Source organism: Erithacus rubecula (assembly GCF_903797595.1).
Source record: "Erithacus rubecula genome assembly, chromosome: 2".
In the NCBI taxonomy this organism is placed as follows: Eukaryota; Metazoa; Chordata; class Aves; order Passeriformes; family Muscicapidae; genus Erithacus; species Erithacus rubecula.
This window is the reverse complement of record NC_136685.1, coordinates 32624634-32643731: the sequence shown is the minus strand read 5'-3', so window position 1 is coordinate 32643731 and position 19098 is coordinate 32624634. Positions and strand designations below refer to the sequence as shown.

General features: G+C 40.8%; 2 protein-coding genes across 13 annotated transcripts in view; one reads left to right on the top strand and one right to left on the bottom strand.

Moving 5' to 3' along the window:
* Positions 1-13915, bottom strand: part of DOP1A (DOP1 leucine zipper like protein A) — a 59354-nt gene extending 45439 nt beyond the window's left edge. For 4 of the 8 annotated variants that reach the window (XM_079326664.1, XM_079326671.1, XM_079326668.1 and 1 more), the window contains exons 1-3: positions 13828-13915; positions 2610-2801; positions 1287-1468 (exon numbers count right to left, since the gene is read on the bottom strand). In XM_079326664.1, coding sequence (XP_079182790.1) covers positions 1287-1468; positions 2610-2747 — 320 coding nt within the window. In that variant the 5' untranslated portion in view covers positions 2748-2801; positions 13828-13915. The other 4 variants (XM_079326670.1, XM_079326665.1, XM_079326667.1 and 1 more) reach the window with 4 other exon arrangements.
* Positions 13916-18073: 4158 nt separating this feature from the next.
* The window catches only part of UBE3D (ubiquitin protein ligase E3D), a 76367-nt gene continuing 75342 nt past the window's right edge, over positions 18074-19098 (top strand). For all 5 annotated transcript variants that reach the window (XM_079327177.1, XM_079327176.1, XM_079327174.1 and 2 more), the window contains exons 1-2: positions 18074-18194; positions 18517-18719. In XM_079327177.1, coding sequence (XP_079183303.1) covers positions 18133-18194; positions 18517-18719 — 265 coding nt within the window. In that variant the 5' untranslated portion in view covers positions 18074-18132. The remainder of the gene's footprint in view (positions 18195-18516; positions 18720-19098) is intronic.

Sequence of the window (19098 nt, the reverse complement as noted above, 5' to 3'; positions counted from 1 at the left end):
ACTTATGGTAAAAATGTTTTTTTGCCTTTATCTGACTAGCAGAACTTGTCTTTTACCATTGTCAACTGGCTTCTTTTTTTCTATAGAAAATGTCTTTTTGTTCAATAAGCAGCCCACTAACCCACAGTCATTCTTTGTAAAGCTATTACTCACACTTCAGGATTTGATGTTCAGATACTGGCATTCTGCTTTCATGACAAATACTGGAATCTTTGATAATGCCTTAATGTGAATGCCTGTCTTTGCCCTAGCAGCAATAACAATAGCTTTTAGCTAGATTATACAAGGTAGCATTTTCCACTACCCTAGAACTTACTGTTAATGGTATCTTGCAGCTACTGAAACACTGTACAAGCAAAAAATGTGAGCTATGAACTCACAGTGACTTTTAAAACATGTGGAAACAAACAACCTAAACATTCCCCCCCTCAATGTAATTATATATAAACATCATGACAATACAAGACAGAAGAGCTGATGTTAAGGCATACAGCTTCTTTCCAAGCATTAATGCACACCTTTTCTACCTGAACAGATTTCTATTTTATCCCACTATTTCTCAAACTGATGAAATTTTAATCTTTAGGGACAGGTAAAGATTAAGAAACACATGTGGCAGTGTGCACACATCCCTCTATTCATTATATAATAAATAACTTAATGTCTTGCCCACCCCACCCAACCAAAAATGTACACCTCAAAATGGAAGTTTCGGAACTGTACATGCTGAGCAAACTTAACTCTTCAAGGTTATCCTTTTTTTCCATTATCATCAGTTCCAGAGACTGAGAAAAAGTTTGTACTTGCCCCCATACTAACAAAACAAAATCTTTCTGTTCTGTTAATTTGATTACAAAGTTTCTTGCAACAAACTATACCCATTCTTTTCCAAAACCACTTAAAAACAAAAATGTAATGTTAATACAATGAGGATTTAACATTTCAATTACTATACATACTGTACATACAGGCAGAAATTTTTATTTCAATGAAAAACAATAAATTCCACGTTTTCTTGCACTAAAATCAGTTCCTAACAAAAACTTAGGTGATCTGTGTATCTTCCATTATACAATATTCAAAAGAAAAGTACTAGGAAAACACCAGTAGCGTGAGGAAAAGAAATTGGTTCTTGATTGATTCTTGCTCTATAACAAAGTAATACTGCGAATATAAAAAGCGGGAAAAACAAAACGCGGGAAAACAAAAAGATCTTGCCTATGCATTTGGAAGGGAGTTGTTTAAAATATTGTACATTTGGAAGGGAGTTGTTTAAAATATTGTACCTGTAGAGGAACAGATCTTTGGCCAAACGCTTGGGTCCAATGATTTTAAAAATGATCTCATACGTTTCAAGTGCCTTGCGATGAACCCCTCCCGGCAGAGCCGGATGCAGACATTGTGCCAAGCGCTTGCCTATCGTCAGCTTTTTGGGTACTACCTGGTACTTGGCGTTGTTCTGTAGCACCTGGTAAACCAGCACATGAAGAAAAACAGCACAAAATAAGTTATAAAATGCACATTTTATAAAGGAGTTCCTAGACATGCTCAGTAAGTCACCACACAAACCCAGGTTACAAGAAAAAAACCCAAGGCCATTAAAATCCACTCTGGAGCTTTATCTCTGCCTTGCTTTTCACTTGTACACTCTTTATAGGTGAAATTGCCAAGGCATTCGAAACTTCACTTTTAATGGGCTTCTTGCCTACAGCTTGTCCATTTGCCATTTACTCATTCATTTGAGGACAAAAATTGCTACTTCCATTTGATAAAATCCATTAGCACTAGCTCATGGATTAAACTGTTAAACTGTGGGTTATAAGTCCAGGACAGCTTTAAGAGAATGAAGTAGAGTGAGATCACATACAAAACTTTACCACTGTCTGAAACTATGTTATCACTTCAGGAGTGGAAAACACACCTGCATTTGCATTTTCTGGTTCCCCCCCCCCCCAATATCATAGCCTTTACATTGCACAAACATGCAGCAAGGACTGCGAGAATAATAAAAAAGAGGGGAAAAAAAAAGAGGGTTCATACAAACTAATGATGTCACTTCCAATTATAGTGTCATTTTCCTGAGTGGGGATGCCTGAAAACACATACAACTACCTGAAATATTTTTATGGATATCAGATCTGCATTCATTTGTAAACTACTATTAAAGGTTACAATGATATTGCCTATTAAACTTAGCTGTTAAAATTAATCAAAATGATAATATTATCTGGTCCATGAATGATTTGAGACTGATTTTAGTACCCATGCTTCATGAAACAACTGCTGATATTTATACCAGTTACTATTTTTCACATAATTTCTATAAGACTGAATGCTATTAGAAGTAAATATTACTAATAGAAGAGGTATTGCATTTATTTCCACTAGAAATGTAAATAACTTCTCTGTTTAGTTACCAAGAGTTCAACTCCAGGTCTCAGAAAGGTGTTTGATTTGTTTGCTCCTTGCCCACACCCAACATTTGGCTCAGACTGCTGAAATATTTGCAAGAGTATTGGACAGCTGGAACCTTGCACTACCATACTGTTCAGCTTTTGCAGTACCTTTTGTAACTCCTGAACCTTTTTAAGAGCACTTGCCAGGCATACCTTGTTTAGCTTCCCAAGTGCTGATATTAAATCTGCCCATTCACTGGAATATTCAAAGTTCTTCAGTGCTTTGTCAACAGCTGCTACATAGTTTCTGTACTTGGAATCAGTCAGTAACTCCAGCTCCTCCGTGTTCATCCTCCCAGGGTGTCCCCACTAGAGACCAGCTTGCAATTCATGTACAGACATTACCTATTCAAAATATGAAAGAAGAAAGCCCTGAAGCCATTGTTCCAAGACATATTGTTAAAATACGTATAAAAAGCACTACATTTTCCTCAAAGATATTAAGAAAAATCTGAAATAAGGTTACAAAAAACCATTAAAAAAAGCTAAATTATTGCAATCAAATACCAGAAAATATTTAACACATATCCAACATCAAGTCCTATTAAAAAAAACCCAAATAAATAATAAAAATCACAATGTCACAAGCCAAACAAAAATCCCTATAAAATTAATGCACTGTCTCTTCTAAAAAGCACTGCTTGTTCTAAGCAATGCAACAAAGTGATTTCTTGTTGTCATCCTTACTTCCTCTGAGCCCATCACCAGAAACCCCCACCTTCCAGCAAACCAGCCTTTCTGCAAACAGAAGACACCCATCTTTCTCAATCACTTCCAAGCAGAAGAAAAAACTGAAGGATACATACAATAGTTACACACTATTCAAAGGACTTCTGTGCATCAACACTTCCTTTTACAAGACTTGCTATTCTAATCCAGTGATGCAATCTACTTTGTTTTTACATTACTGTCATCCAGGCACAACAAAAATACATGTTTACTAGTGTTCTGTAATCATAGGCTTTTGCAATTTACCCAACATATTTTCATCATGTGCTAGTCTACACCAAGTAATTAAGATATTCTAGTTGCAGAACACCACTCTGTACTTTCATAGGTAATAGATTACTTGTTTTTTTCTAACATCAGAGGTTCAATAACCTTTTAAAAGAAATCAATTTTTAAGGCTAATTTCACCCTAAGCAAATACAACTCAACAAGAAATGCTATTGTAGAACATCTGTGAAAAAGGCAGATTCAGTTCCCCTTTCAATAATGAGGGCATTATTGGGGGAGACCTTTGGGATCTCTTTTTATTTGGCCTCAGAAGAGACTTCACATTCAGTAGATGCTGTCCTCTTCTGTCTCAATTAAAGGGAAATGGGAAGAAAATTGTGTGCAGAATTGAAAGAAGTGCATGACTGAAAAAACCAAACAAACCATGGAACAGGTATAAAGAAGCAGTATTCATCAGACTGTTTTCTATGATAAGGAAAGTTGCAAGAATAGAGAAAAACAAGAAAATGGCAGACAAAACGAAAAGAGCTGGATAGAAGGAGTGAATAAAAAAGCCAAAAATTACAAGGTTTCTGCACACTTGATTCTGATGGCAGAGTAATGATGACAAATTGTCTCCAAGACAAAAGAGAAATGCAAACCATTATTTAAAAAACACATTCTGAGTGTCAAATTGATAGATCTCACAATATCTCACTGGCATAAAGCACTTAAGATAGCAGTTTTAATTTAAAAAAATAACAAAAACCAAAACAACCCTTTTCATGAAGTTTTGCTTTATAATAACCATTTTTGGATTAAATCTCAAAAAAGATCAGGTTTGTTCTCGAAAACAGAACAAAAAAATTTCTCAGAGAGACAGCTGCAAAACCACCAAAGTTTGATCTCCAAAAGTGAAATAAAGTATTAACACTGAAAAAAGAACCACCACATCTAAAACGAGCACAGTTCCTATTTTTCCAGGCACAATGGATAGAGAAAGAACTTGACACAGTAAATAATTCTTTTTGAGTGAAGAATGCATCAGAATCCTTTTTTATCCAGCTAAAGCTTAAATGCAACCACTTATGGCTGAGTGGAAGACAGGGCTCTGTCTTCCTCAAGTGCTTGAAAAACCTGAGAGTTGAGAGAGGTCTTATAAAGGATCATCAAAGGTTAAACAAATCAGGTAGAGTACAGGGTTAAACAGGTAGCTTCCTTTCAGATTTAAAAACTAACCAGAACAATCCCTTAATTTTAAAAACAAAATACATTAACATCTTAAACTGAATAACTATGCTTTTAGACAAGCCTACTGTGCACTGGCTGTGCAAATTTAATCATTATGAAGTTTCATACAGAGAAGAAAAAATTGACTGTTTTCTCATTACTCTACAGTTATGGTCTTATTTTTCTATCTTTAACAAGTGGGGATTTTTTTTCCAAAAAGAATTCATGCAAAGAATTTTTGGCATACTTTTTCCCACAATGAAATCTCACTTTTAGACAAATCATGAGCAGCCATAATAAGTGAGGCATCCAGAGAGGATACTACATAAATGTTATGCATTATTTTTATAAACCTTGGACTACTTCTATTCTACAATCATTAAAATTACAGGAATGTCAATTGTTATGAGTTCTCATACATAAAAATAAACTTGTTTACTATGGTTTTCTTTTTGTTTAAAGATATTCCACAATGTAGTTTTTAAAAATTTCATATTTCTATAATGTATTCTTATCAATACCTGCCTGTTCTCCTCATCTATGATAAAAATGCAGATTTAAAAACATTTGATTTTACAGCTGGTATTTCAAGAAAATGTAAAGCTTGGTAGTGTCTATTTCCTTATATGCATCACACCCTTATTCTTCTATGGTTTACTACTTTGACAAAGTTAGATAAAAAATAAAATTTGATAGATTAAATAAAGTGAAAAATAGCATTTTATGCTACACCATCAGACAGCCCACAGAACAAAACATTTATTGTCATTACACAATCATCATTTGGCATGAGGGCCAAATTTCCTTGGAATATTCTTTGTTTCTCTTTTTAAACAAAAATATGAAGAGCACAATCCTTTGGGGAATGTTTTTTCCCTTTTTGTATACCAGATGAGATGAGCCAAGTTTCTCAGATTGAAGGTTAAGCCATTCTCATGAGTCTGACATAGGCAATCACTGACCTGTTAGATGGCCATTTTTAAATGGATGTCAAAAAGTAAATATACTTTCTCTCCCAGCAAAAAGCTTATCAATGAGGAAGAAACTATTTAAGATGTACTACACACTTTCAAATAATTTAGTATAACTATATTTAAATAGTAAGAAGTAGGTCTTGACACTTACTACCTTTTACTTCACCTTTTAGTGGGAATTAAAATATTGACACCACACAATTCTGGGTACACCTGGAGTCTTTGCACATGACTCTGACAAGGAAAACAGGTGTCTGGGGCCATGAATCTTCTTTTGCTGGGAGCTGTGCATAGTGTGTTCCCAGAGCAGCCTTCAGTTCCCTTCACCAATGAGGTGGTATTGGTTTTCCTCCAACTCATGTTAAAACAATATTGCTTCAGCTCTTTGCAGGGCAAGTGCTCATTCTTCATATCTTTTGTACCTAAGTGCCTTCTGTCTCACCTCAACACAAACTATTCACCTCTTTAAGAAGCTCTAAATGTTTTTCACTGAAGCCAAAGGAATGTGGAGAGGAACAGCAGCTTCATCAAATCAATTCCATAAATGCAGCTTTTATCTAGATTCTGTTTTGATTTAATCACAAGGTTATGAGATTTGATTCATAAGATCTCCCTTATCAATTTTACCCCAAAGCTCCTCTTCAGGTTTGATTTGCTACTATTCCACTCTTTTTTTTTTTTTCCAAGCATCAGATAATTGCTTTATTTGTATGCTTCACACCAACCTGCAATACTGAAATACTGGTACAGGTCCAGTGGCTGATTGTGGAGCACAAATCTGCACACATCAAGTCACTTCAGGCAATCTCAAGATTTGTTCCAAGTACTACAAGAATCCAAGCTCACAAGCTTGCTCCTTTGAATTCCTCAGGGTTTCTGCTTTGCAATGCAATATTCCAAGGCATTTTTTAAATTGTGTACCATTTCAAGGGTGGCTATGGGATGCACAGTAAAAGAACTAGCAAGCAATTAAACAGCAGATGACAAAAAACTCTAATTTCACTGTAGTGTTATTGCTTTTTAAGCCATGTATAGTGCCCACATTTTAAGCCAGCAACTGAAGAAAAACATTTGTATTTAAATAGACTCAATACAAACACAGATTCCAATATATGGAAAACAGAAGCCTTATCATTTGGTAATTTACTATGCTTTGCTTCCCTTCAGAAGCATTTAACAATATGAATAGCAAAATAAGTCCTGCAAATCCCACACCAGACTCTACAGATAAAATTCAAATATAGAAAATATATACATTCTTCTATAACCACAGATAAAGATTTTCCAATTACAGCTAATTACTCTGTTTCTAGACTGGCTTTCCACAGTCTCAGAACTTTTCAAACAGGAATCTCTAATATCTTCTGAAGAATAAGAACCATTTGAGCTTGTTATTTTGGCCAACTGCTATTCAGTAGAATAATGAAAGAAGAATCTCCTCCATATTACACAAACAAACAAAACAAAAGAACCCCACCTAGCAGTATTATTAACTGCAACTAGCCATTATATCATTAGTATCCTGAAACAGTCTACAACACTTAGTAAGATTTATTATTGTGACTAATAATTTCTCAGTACACTTTTCCAGTCATATTCACAAGCGGACATGGCACATTACACCCTTCCACGGAAAAAAAACAGCTCTGCTTTTGGTATTAAAATTTCTTTCACAACAAAATTAAATTACATCAAATCTGTATAATAATCTGTGCATTACTCATACTGGCAATTTCTAAATCAACACAAGATGTTTTCTTGAGAGTGATTCTCATATTAAAAAAAACCCAAAAAACCTAAATGCAAGAAAACCTATGGTTTGTACTACAGAGGTTAGCTTAGGTACCTAACTGGATGTGCACCCTCCTTACTTATGAAGCTACAAAACAAGCTGATTCATTATTAAATAAAAAAAAAAATCAAACTGTCAGTAAAAAGAAAATGAGTAAATTTTTTCTTCTTTTGCACATTAGTTACAGAAAAAAAGACTGGAGTAAACCTATGTCTATCAGTGAGCAGAGTCTGATGCAAGTACATCAGATATATAAAAATTTATTTTCTGCAATTTCTGTTGTACAATCTTCCAAAGGGTGGCCTACACCAGACAGGAGTCCATAAAGAAGAACAAGGAACAAGCTTAAAAATTGATAAGGAATGTACAACAAGCCTTCTAAGGATTCAACTGCTCTAGTTACTATACAAATTTATAATTACAAACAAACCTTAAACAAATGTGCTTTAGAGCATAATTTTTCTGTAACTATTAAAAAAACCCCCAAATCTACATCTGCTTATCAGAGGGGAGAAAAAAGTGACCAAAGACTTCTCACTATCATTGACAAATACATGTTTCTTCCAACTGCTTCTTAAAAACTGAGTTTAGGGTGACATTTTAACCCTTCTACTCAGCTGTATTTTATTACATCTCCTCAATATATAACAGGTGAACTACAAAACAGTTCCATATACCGGACTGAAATTTTGATTTTGACTCCAGACCCACAAACAGAAAACTACTGATTCCTTTTCTTTCAGCCTTTGAGCACTGTTGACTGCATACTGCTCAGGATTATCTCAGTGTTTCTGGCAAATTATAACAGATATCATCTTCTCTAGAGTTAGGTACTTTTGCACTTCATGAATGCCAGAATCTTACACTAGAGTGTCTACTTTTAAAGTGTCGTTCTTTATGAGATCAAATCAAATATTCACATTTCACAGATCTGAACTTGCATCAGTCAGTAAATGAAAGATGATGATTTGCATCTTTCTTAAAGCTCAGGTCAACCATTAACTAAAATATTTTCTTCTATTAAAATAACATTCCCCCATTTTTCCTTTCTTACAACAAACAATTTCTGAATTCTCTATACAATAAATTGTAGCTCAATCAGTGATCATTTTACATCCAAAAAATCAACAAAGCTCCAGACAGCCTTGCTTCTTATTCCAAATTATGCAAAACATCTAACACATCTTACTAAAAAACAGATGGCAATTTAAGTCAGAATAACATAACATAGAGAAAAATGGGAAAATGCTTCTTTGAAACTGTGGCTATTCTTCAACACTTGCTTTCAAGTACCTTTTTTGTCCCCTTTTTCCCTTTGTTGACCATTACATTTGAATAAGCAATATTTCAGTATAAATCTAGAACTGGTCACTATTTCCCTCATATTCAACTACACATTTGAAGAAAAAAAGCCACCTAGAATTTACCATGCACTCAATTTCACAAGTCTTCAGTGTTGCCTCCTTAAACTTTATTTCATCTCAGTTCACAGTTACCATCGTTCCACACAAATCTTAAATTTTGGCAGCAATGCATCTATCAAAGAAGTGTAAACAATTTGATTAAAGACATTTTAAAAATAATCATCTCATTCTCACAGCTGGCATTTGAACAATATAAAATATTCAAGAACTTTTGTTAAATCATATCATGTTTTGAATTAGAATGGACCTTAAAGTGCATTTAGCTCCTACTCCTCTGCTATGGGCAAGGAGACCTTCCACCAGAGTACAAAAGATAATTTCCTGGAGTCACCAGTCACTTTCACAATGCTGAGCCAAGCAGAAACATAAAATTCTTACTCTGAAATTATGTGTAACATTGCTTATAGTGTTGCAACTACTGCCCCTTGACCAAAAGAAACTGTTGCCATGCTCAAAAAAAAAAAACCAAAAAAAACCCAAAAACAACAACAACAACAAAAAAAACAAAACTAAAAAAACCAAAAAACCAACGTTGACTTGCTCCCAGGGCTGGCAGGGCCTTTTTCAGCTATCCACAATCCAACCTGCAACATCATACAGCATCAGCTCTCACCTTCATAAAGAGCTCCTGAGACTGAATATTAGCAATAAGGCTGTTTGGATTACTCTGCACAGGATATGGAAGGTGTTTACCTGGCATAGCCACATGCCAGACAACCACAAGTTCAGTGGGTTGGAAAAAGTGCTATCTCAGGGAGAACAAGTGTTCTGGTGTGAGTGCAGCCACACCCTCCTCGTGGCTCCTGTGCCACCTGTGAGCACCGTGGCTTTGTGCTTTCCCAGTGCCACAGCAGAACTGCCCAGCTCTCACACACACCCACTGGGCCTTGGGACCACTGCCCTCCCTCTTGAGTAGTGCGTGCTAAGTGCACGACCTCAAATAGTTACCTTCTCTCCAGCTGCCTGAGCACAGGAACGGGACAGGCTTCCTAAAATAAACTGCAATTTATTTCCACTTTTGTGTGTTTCAGCCTCATGACTTCAAATGAAAAGAACCCTCTCTGAAAAGAATTCCTTTTTAACTAGCTAGCTTTTCTTTCCCAAGCATTTATTGAGAGAAGACTTTCCTTGCGGTATTCTTTTTCTTTCTTGCATATTTTTATTCTTTTTAGTCAAATTGCTAAGTCAAATTAATATATCATACATTTAAAATAAATAAACAAACAACAGCAAAAACGCCATAGCAAACATAACAACAAAATCAACTCAAACCAGAATGACTTCATTTACAGCTATTACAGCTATTTGTTCTATACTTTGCTTTAAAGGAGAGTTTGCCAACTTCAGGATATTTTTCAGCTTTGTACACAAAAAAAAAAAAAAACAAAACCAAAAAACCTTAGATGAGGTTCACTGTCTTACATTACACTTGCAATACTTTGTACTGAGTGAGAAGCTTTGCTTTCAGGGTAATGCTCTGCCTTCACATTGAAACTTCTCTTTAAATATTCTGATACACAGCTTAACACAGAATCTACCAAATTAACAAAATAAAGTGGTAGCCAGGTAATTTATTCATTTATTCTTTGCTCACAATAGCCTTTCATTTATCCATACCCATTGTTCTAATATGTAGCTTCAGGTGGGTTTAACATTCTGTCTTCAAACAATCCTGACAGGTCTCTTCACAAAGGCATATCAGAAGCTCTCATATACTTATCCTTACCTTACCTGGATAACCTAATACAATACATTTGGGCAAAACTTCATCTTCCTTTTTTTATTATGCCCTGAGGTCTAAGGTATTAGCAATTCATTAATTTCAATGAATTTCTGTAACTTCATTCTGATTTTAATTCTAAAATAGTGTTGTATGGCATGCATATATCTCTGCATTATCTAGACTGTGGTTACATTCTACAATGCAACTGGTTTCCCAGTTCCAGAGGTAGACTTCAAAGGAATTTGTAAAGTAGAATCCTTTTCCTCACTGTTTTGAAAGCAGATGCCTGGATCAAAACTTGTTTATTCCCCCTATTTTCAGAAGTAAGCCAGAAAAGACATGAATTAAAGGTTAAATTCCCTACAATTTCTGCAAATGAAAAAATCAACTCAGGCAAAGAACCATTCCTTGACTTCTATTTTTTAATGCTTATACTGAACTACAAGTTTCTGACAAAAATAGGAATGTGTTGACTTGTAATACTATTTACTGATTCTCCTTGATGCTTTCTTTTCATTTCTTGTTTCAGCTACTGGGAGAAAATGGTTGATCCTGCAGTGCTTCTTCTCCCTGGCCTCTCAGAGGGAAACATATCACTTACTGCTTCTATTTATCATTCGGCTTCTTTTCAGCTATAAATCAGAGCAACATGGTTATTAATCTGGAAGACAATTTATGTGCATGCAGAAAAATTACTTCCATTTTTCTATTTCATGCTTTAGCAGGTATCATTTAGTGTAGTTTCTTTTCTACCTCCTATTTTTCTCAGTCATTTTCAAAACAGGGTTTTTTCACAATATACTTCGTATCTCTTCTTGGTTCTCTTCTACACATTGCAGATTTAACATAATACAGCTCCACCAAAGACAAAAAAGCAAAAAGAAAAGGAAAAAAGAGAAAAGAATATCAGTAAGCATTTTCAGCCAGCCAACCCAGAGCAAGCAGTAATTCCTGGCTAAGCAAGAAGACATTAAAAGTGGACAGCAGGAACGGTGGCCAAGAGAACTAACCAGAGATGAACACATGGAAGTGTCCTCCCTGTATTCAAATAGAAAACAGTGACAGGAGATTACAGGCTGAGTCCACTTACACCAGAGGAATACAGTTCATTTTCTCCACAGCAGCTGGTAGGGGGCTGTTTCAGATTTGTGCTAAACATGGCTGATAGTATAGAGATATTTTTGTTATTGCTGGACAGGCTTACACACAGCCAAGGCCTTTTCTATTTTTTCGTACTGCCCTGCTGTCGAGCAGGCTGGAGGGGCATGGGAAGTTCAGAGGAGACAGAGCTGGTACCGGTGACCCAAAGTGGCCAAAGACATGAAAACATGACATCATGCTTAGCATACAAAGAAGGAGGAAGGGGGAACATTGGTAGTGATGGTGTTTGTTTTCCTCCCAAGCCACCACTAGGTGTGATGGGGCCCTGCTCCCCTGGAGAGGGCTGAACACCTGCTTGCCCATGGGAAGGGGTAAATTCATTCCTTGTTTTGCTTTGCTTGTGTATCTGCTGCTTTCCCTTCTAAACTGTCCTTATCTCAACCCATGAGTTTTCTTCCTGTTATCCTTCTCATTCTCTCCCTTGTCCTGCAGGTGGGGAAATGGGGCTTGGATTCTGGCTGGGGTTGATCCACAGCACCACATCACCCACACAACTGCTGTGCCTGCGACGAGCATTTCCCATGGTCTGCACAGCATGCCAATACTCTTACACAAGAAAAGCACTGCCTCCATCGTGAGCAGAACCATCCACTCAAATGCACAGCCACTCCAGTAATGGAAAATAGAAGATACCTTTTCTTTGCAAAAAGCTGCTTAAATATATACTGTCACAGGAGTTACCAACAAGTTGGGAAAGCAAGACATTCAGGGAGCTAGAAATGTAGCCTTTGCCCATATAATTTCCAGGCTGCTTAGCTTTCAAAAGTGCCAATTCTCATGCCAATGAAAACAAAACCACAATTTATGCTGTAAATATTCTGCCTGTTTCCAAACTGACATCTCCCCCAATAGCATTCATACATGCTATATTAGAAATTACTGTACTTTCTGGATATTCACAATATTTAGTCATCACACCAGGACCAAAAGATCTACTGTGTTCCACCCTCATTCTGAAAAGATACTAACATAAAAAAAACAAAAAAAACAAAAAAACCCCCACAAACAAAGAGAACAAATTTGATAGCCAGGCCTGTTTAAGTATTTAACACAGGCCAAGCCTCAGCAGCAAAACGAAAAGACAAGGATCTTCAACATTATAATGTGGTCCCTTTATTACCTGCAAGCATCTAGCCTGTTACTCTTTAGATACAGTCTTCCCAACTCTTCAGCTCCTACAGCTGGAATTCAGGTATCAGTAACACTCTGCAGTTAACCTGAGAGCCATAACACTTTCACTATTACTGCATACTGAAAGAAGATCCAGGAGTGAAAGGGTTCTTGCAATCAGCAACAAAAACAACGGTTGAGTCACCCAGAATAAGCTCTTTAAAACCTGCACATCATATCTAACATATTTTAGGTCGCTTAGAGACATAAATTGTTCAGGCTTCTCTGGTTATTGTCACATATATGAAAATATTATTTCTTAAAACATTTAACACAGAAGCTGTCATATATTTATACTTTTCAAACTGGCATCACAAGATTTAAGGCCATCTCTGCATCAACAGATGAAATTTAACCCTGCACCACACAACCCAGTGACAGTCGTATGCCCCACGTATCCTTCTAAATACAACACGCGGTAACTCCAGTAACCAGGAATCTCACCTAAAAGAGGCCCACAGCCCCCTGAACGCTCAAGGTCAAAGCAGGACGACCCTGGCAGCCCAACGCCAAGGCAGGCGGGAAGAGTTCCGTGGGGAAGCTCCACCACGAAGGGCGAAGGCAGGCCCCGCTGCCGGGGTGCGGGCGCGGGGAGAGGCTCCGCACCGCAAAACTCGGGGCTGCGGAGAGACAGAGCCCGGAGGGGAGGGATGCACAGGTGCCACAGGTTAATTGATGCAGCGCAATTAACAGGCTATAACCGCTCTCGCCGGGCTCCTCAGCACCTGCCCCTCGCACACAGCCCAGTACGGCCCAGCCGCCGTCCGCCGCGACGGTGCCGGCGGGGAGGGCAGAGCACAGCACAGCAGAGGGCCGGCTCGGCTCCAGGGCGGACCCTCCCCAACACCGGCGCGGCGACGCGGGTGGACGGAGGGAGGGAAGGAGGAGCAGCCGCCGCCGCCGAGCCGCGCTGCGTGGCCGCACCAGGGTCCCGGGGAAGGAGCGGAGGGAGCGGCGTTACCTGAGCGACCCGAGCCGGAAGAGCCCGACCGCCACCGGCACCCCCGCGCCGCCCTGACAGCTCCCGGCGTGCCCCGCGCCGCCCCGCCCCGCCCGCCGCGCAGCCGCGCTGCGCCCCCTGGCGGCACGCGGCCGCAGGTGCGCGGCGGGCTCGGTGGGATTGTTCTCTCTGCGTGGGGTTGTTTGTCTGGCCTGATGCTTACTGAGTTTACGAATACAGCGCAGGTAAAAACGGAATGTGGGCGGCTCTTTAGAACATTATACTGCAACAGGTTGCCCGGTGAAGCTGGGATGGCCCATGGAAAGCATTCGAGGCCGGATTGGATGGGGCTCTGAGCAACCTGGTCTAGTAGAAGGTGTCCCTGCTCATGGCAGTGGGGCTTGGAAGGAGATGATCTCTAAAATCACAGAATCAATTAGGTTGGATAAGATGTCTGAGATCATCAAGTCCAACCCATGATCAAACACTACCATGTTAACCACACCATGGAACTAAGAGCCATGTCCAGTCACCTGCAGGAACTGTGACTCCACCACCTCCATGGGCAGCCCATTCCAATGTCTAACACCCTTTCTGTGGAGAATTTCCTCTGAATGTCCAACCTGAACCTTCCCTGGCACAGCTTATGACTGTGTCCTCTTGTCCTGTCTCTGGCTGCCTGGCAGAAGAGGCCAACCCCCACCTGGTCCCTTCCAACCCAAAGTGGTCTGTGATGCTATGGATGGTGTTGGAAGGAATTTTTACTGAATTGCAAAAGTGATGTTTCAACTTTTTTTTTTACAGTTTCCCAGTGTAAAGGGTACAGCTCTTTGACTGTAATCTTTTAGTTTTAAAGTCATCATTACAGTTCTCAAATGTAAGCAGCCTTCATAATAGCAAACAGCTTATGGTTATAAATGACTTGAGTAACTGAAAAAGAAAAGGAAAAATTACATGATTAATATTTTAGGCTTTGTCTGAGGAGAAGTATTTCTAAAATATTGCCAGGGGAAAATCTCATAATATTTATAAATTTTCTACTCAGTGACTTATGTTGCCAGACAATATTTAATGAAATCTAATTTTATTCTCCAGACTTGGGATAATAATAAGGAGCAAATGTAATTCCTTTTCTCATTAAACTATACCAGAAATCGGCACATGAAAAATAGTTACTTTCTGAAAAGCTGACAATTTCCACTGGTTTTCTGAGGCATCTAGTATGACTATATGTGTCATATATTTTTAATTAAAGTAGTGCACCTATTTTTTTTTTTCTTTTAAGATATTATAAATGCCTTTGAGATGTAACTGTTAACTAGGTTGGTTGTGCTTTTTGAGCTATTTAACAGTGGTGAACTTCACAGAGGGGAAGTGACTGTCAATAACTGACCATGTGTGCTTTTACATGCCACTGCATTGCAGAGCAGTTGGATTTCTAAGCTTCCCTGGTGCTGAATTTAGTAGTGGCTCAGAGCTCCAAAACGCTTCTTTCAAATTGTCTCATCAACTTTATGTGCAGTGACAATCAAAAAAACATTGTGCATTGTTGGGAAGAATATTGAGAACAAGACAGAGGTGGTTGTTTGGCTGTTGTGTAAAAGGCTGCTGCAGCCTCAGATTGATTATGGCATCAATTCTTGTCTTCAGAGTTCAAGAGGGATGTAGAGAAGTGGGGAAAGGCACTGTGGAGAGATGTCACTGCTATATTACAGCAAGAGCAATAATGACTGTGACTGTTCGATGCACAGAGAGAAGGCAGGAGACAGGATTGATCAAAGTCCACAAAATCATGAAAGGCAACAAAGTTATTGTTAACCAAACCCCACAGTATGAGAACAAGGAGGCACAGAAATTTCTTTTTTTGCAAGGCAGGAAACTGCACCAGAGGCTGGGGACTTGGATACTATCTGTAGGTTGAAGGATACATTATTCATATTGATGACGGACAGATCCATAATGGACAATGAAGGAATTGGGTAGGGATGTACCCACAGGGGAAGTACCTGGAAGCAACCACACTATGGAGCTCTTCCTTATTAGTACCTTGTTCTTCTAATGATGGAGTCAAAATACTGGGCTGGGTGCAGCACTGATGTTAGGTGCACTTACTCTGTAGGAAATTTACCTTCCTTTCTCTGTAATTATTTCACAGCAGAAATGGTGAGAAACATGTAACAGACAATTTTTAATAAGTGAGGCTCACACCCTAGGAATATTTAAGATTATTCATAACTTCATAACTATGGGTAACATCAAAGTCCCTTTTACTAATGCGAGGAGTCAATCCTCTATAATTACATGGGGTTCATGTTTGATGTATGACCTACTTGTTCACAACCATTTAGCCCAGAATATGTACATTCGTTTGTGAATTAATTGGAAATGAAACCCATCATGTGGATCAATTATTCTCCTTCCTTAAAAAAAAAAAAAAAACAACAACAAAACCTCAGAACAGCATGTAGACAGTATAGTCCCATCTTAGAATACTTCAATAAATTCATGCTTTGTGAAAAACAGCAAAAAAACTCACTTGAAACTGTTGACTATTGTCTGCTGCATTTTCTCAGAATCTAACCTTACTCCTTTTTCTTCTTTGGGACTCCCACTTGGTTTAGATAACTCCAAGGACTAAGATTACTTTACTATAATCATGTCTTTGATAATAAATTGCTATAAAAGTAACCTGTGCAAATTTGCCTATTAGTTTAAAGCTTTGCAGAAGTTTTCAAACAACTATCTGCAGCCACATAAGGTCTTGTGACTTCACAAAAAGTAAATACTTTTAACATTATGGGAAGATTAATTTTTTACAAAGTGAAAGTTTCTTTCCTTGGTGTCCTTGAACATTGAACATCAGCTTTGAGGGCAGCATCCTGGATGAAGTGTGCAGTGGTGAAAGTGCTCACATGGTAAGGGAAAGTTACACAAGTGTCAGGGTGGACTTATGTCTCTCTATAAAAGATCTCATGAGAGGCAGGAGAAACCTCACCCCAGAGCACCAGCTGCCTGTGTGAAGAGCCTGTTTGCTATGAGTACACTGTGACAGCATTCAAGAGCTGGGTGCACGTGGATCAGAAGTAATTTGGGCAGACTTGTAAAGCTGCAATAAATGATGGAGAGGGTTTTTTTCACAAGGCAAGGGGTAAGTAGTGGTGCATGACCTGCCACAGGACACAGTCCCCAGTGCTGGGGAGCCTGCCCCATCTCAGCAGAGGCCTCTGCTCAGACTGAACCTCGAAGTCATGATGGGGTGACCCCAGCCAGTTAGCTAGCTCAGGGGTACATCCAGAAGAGCAAAAGCATGAAAAACTGTGGGTTAAGACAATGATGTTTTAGTAGATGAGGGAAAGAGGAACAAAAACATCCTCCCAAACATACAATCACTCACCATCTCCCACAGCAAGACTGCTGATGTTCAGTCAGTATCTGAGCAGTGGTCACTTTGGAAAGACTATGTGCTGAGTTTTTACTGCCACACTGTGTGTAATACCGATGTTATGTGCCATGAAACATCATTTTGGACGATTCAAGTCGGCTGTACGACCTCACCCCCTGTCCCAGGCTCTCCCCCACCTCCAGCCTACTTGCTGGGTGGTGCGGAGTGAGACACTGAGGAGGCCTTAGCAGTGTCCAAACACCGCTCAGCAATAGCTAAAACAGAAACATTATCAGCCCCGTTTGGCCACGAAGCACACACCCCCAGGCACAGCCCGCAGTTCTCGTGGGGAGGGCCCGAGAACGGGCCCAGGCTCCTCCCGGCGGTGGTGTGGCAGGAAGGCAGGTGACAGCCCGATGTTGACACAGAAGAGACTGGGGATAAGAAAACCCCTGAGACCGGCCGGTTGTGCAGAGCCTGTCCTGGGGGCTCATCGCTGGGCCCCCAGGCCGGACCCTACCGCCAGCAGCGGCCGTGTCCTGCAGGAACGGCTGAGGGAGCTGGGGCTCTTTGGTCTCACTGCTCTCTACAAATGCCTGAAAGGAGGTTTTGGGGGCCGGTCACTTCTGCCTTGCCTACTGTGATAGCGGGAATGGCCCTGAGACAGGAGACGTTCAGATTAGACTTTAGAAAAATATGTTTCACCGTTAGGGTGGTCAGGGGCTGGAATAGATTTGCCAGGGAGGTGGTGGAGTCGCCATGTGGTTTAGGGGTTACAGCGGCAGCGCCGGGTTGGTTGGATGGTCTTTAAGGTCTCTTCCAGTGTCAGCGGTTCTGTGTCTCTCCGGTCGCACGCAGGCGGCGCTGTGACGGGCGGGCGGCGGGTTCGCGCCTGCGCCGGCGGGTTCGGGTCCGCGGCCGCTTCCTGCGCGGCGCCCGCCGGCATGGCGGGAGCGTTCCTGATGGAGATCAGGCGGGGGACGCAGAGCGCGCTGCTGGTTATCCGGTAGTGCGGGGCCGCTGCCGCCCGCCGCCGCTCGGGCCGTGCGGGGCAGCCGGGGGGCGCGGCGGGTCTGGCTTTCGACGTCCTTAGCCTTCAGCGGGGGGACCGGGGTGTGTGCGGGCACCTCTCCCTGTTCGGCTCGGCACAGCCCGGGCTACCGCGCAAATAAATTTTTTCCTGAGAACGGTGGATTGTTTCTCTCGGCTGCTCCTCGTTCACCGCGTGGATACTGGGGCTGCGGGGGAGCTGCGGGCCGGCCTGTATAAAGCAGCAGCGCGCCCCGACAGCTCCTTCCCGAGGCATACCCGTTGCTTTTCCTCCGCAGCGCGGCGGCGGAGCTCCCCAGCGCGCCGGTGGAGGTTTCGGTGTGCGCGGATTCCCTGGAAGTGAGGAGCGGCGGGAGCTGCGATGCGGCGGCGCTGCCGGCAGGGGTCAGGCTGGCGCCGTCCTCGTGCCGCGGGCTGCGGCGCCTGCGCGGGGAGGGGCTGCACCTGCGCGTGCGCCTGCGCGGCGCGCCGCCCTCCGCCGGTGAGGGCAGGGCGGGGGCAGGGCGGGGCGGGAAGGGCCGCCCGGGATCTGGGGTCTGGGAAGTTTGTGTGGGAGAGGCTGGGAAGTGTAGGTTCTGTAGAGCGAACGCCTTCTGGCATTGTCGGCTTTAGAAACTGAAAGTGCCGAAACGACGTAGTGAAAGGGAAACGCGGTGTGTTTGGGATCTGCTCACAGTTCTTCCGCCCCCCCTTGCTTTCCCATAGTACTTCAAAATTACTTTATTAAATTACTTTACTTCTATTCCGTGTTTGGTAGCTGAAAATCATGGAATCATGGAATGCTGAGGGGTTGGACTGGACTTCAAAGCTGCTCTAGTCGCAAGTCCCCGCTGCCATTTCCAGGGACAGTCGCTCTGGAC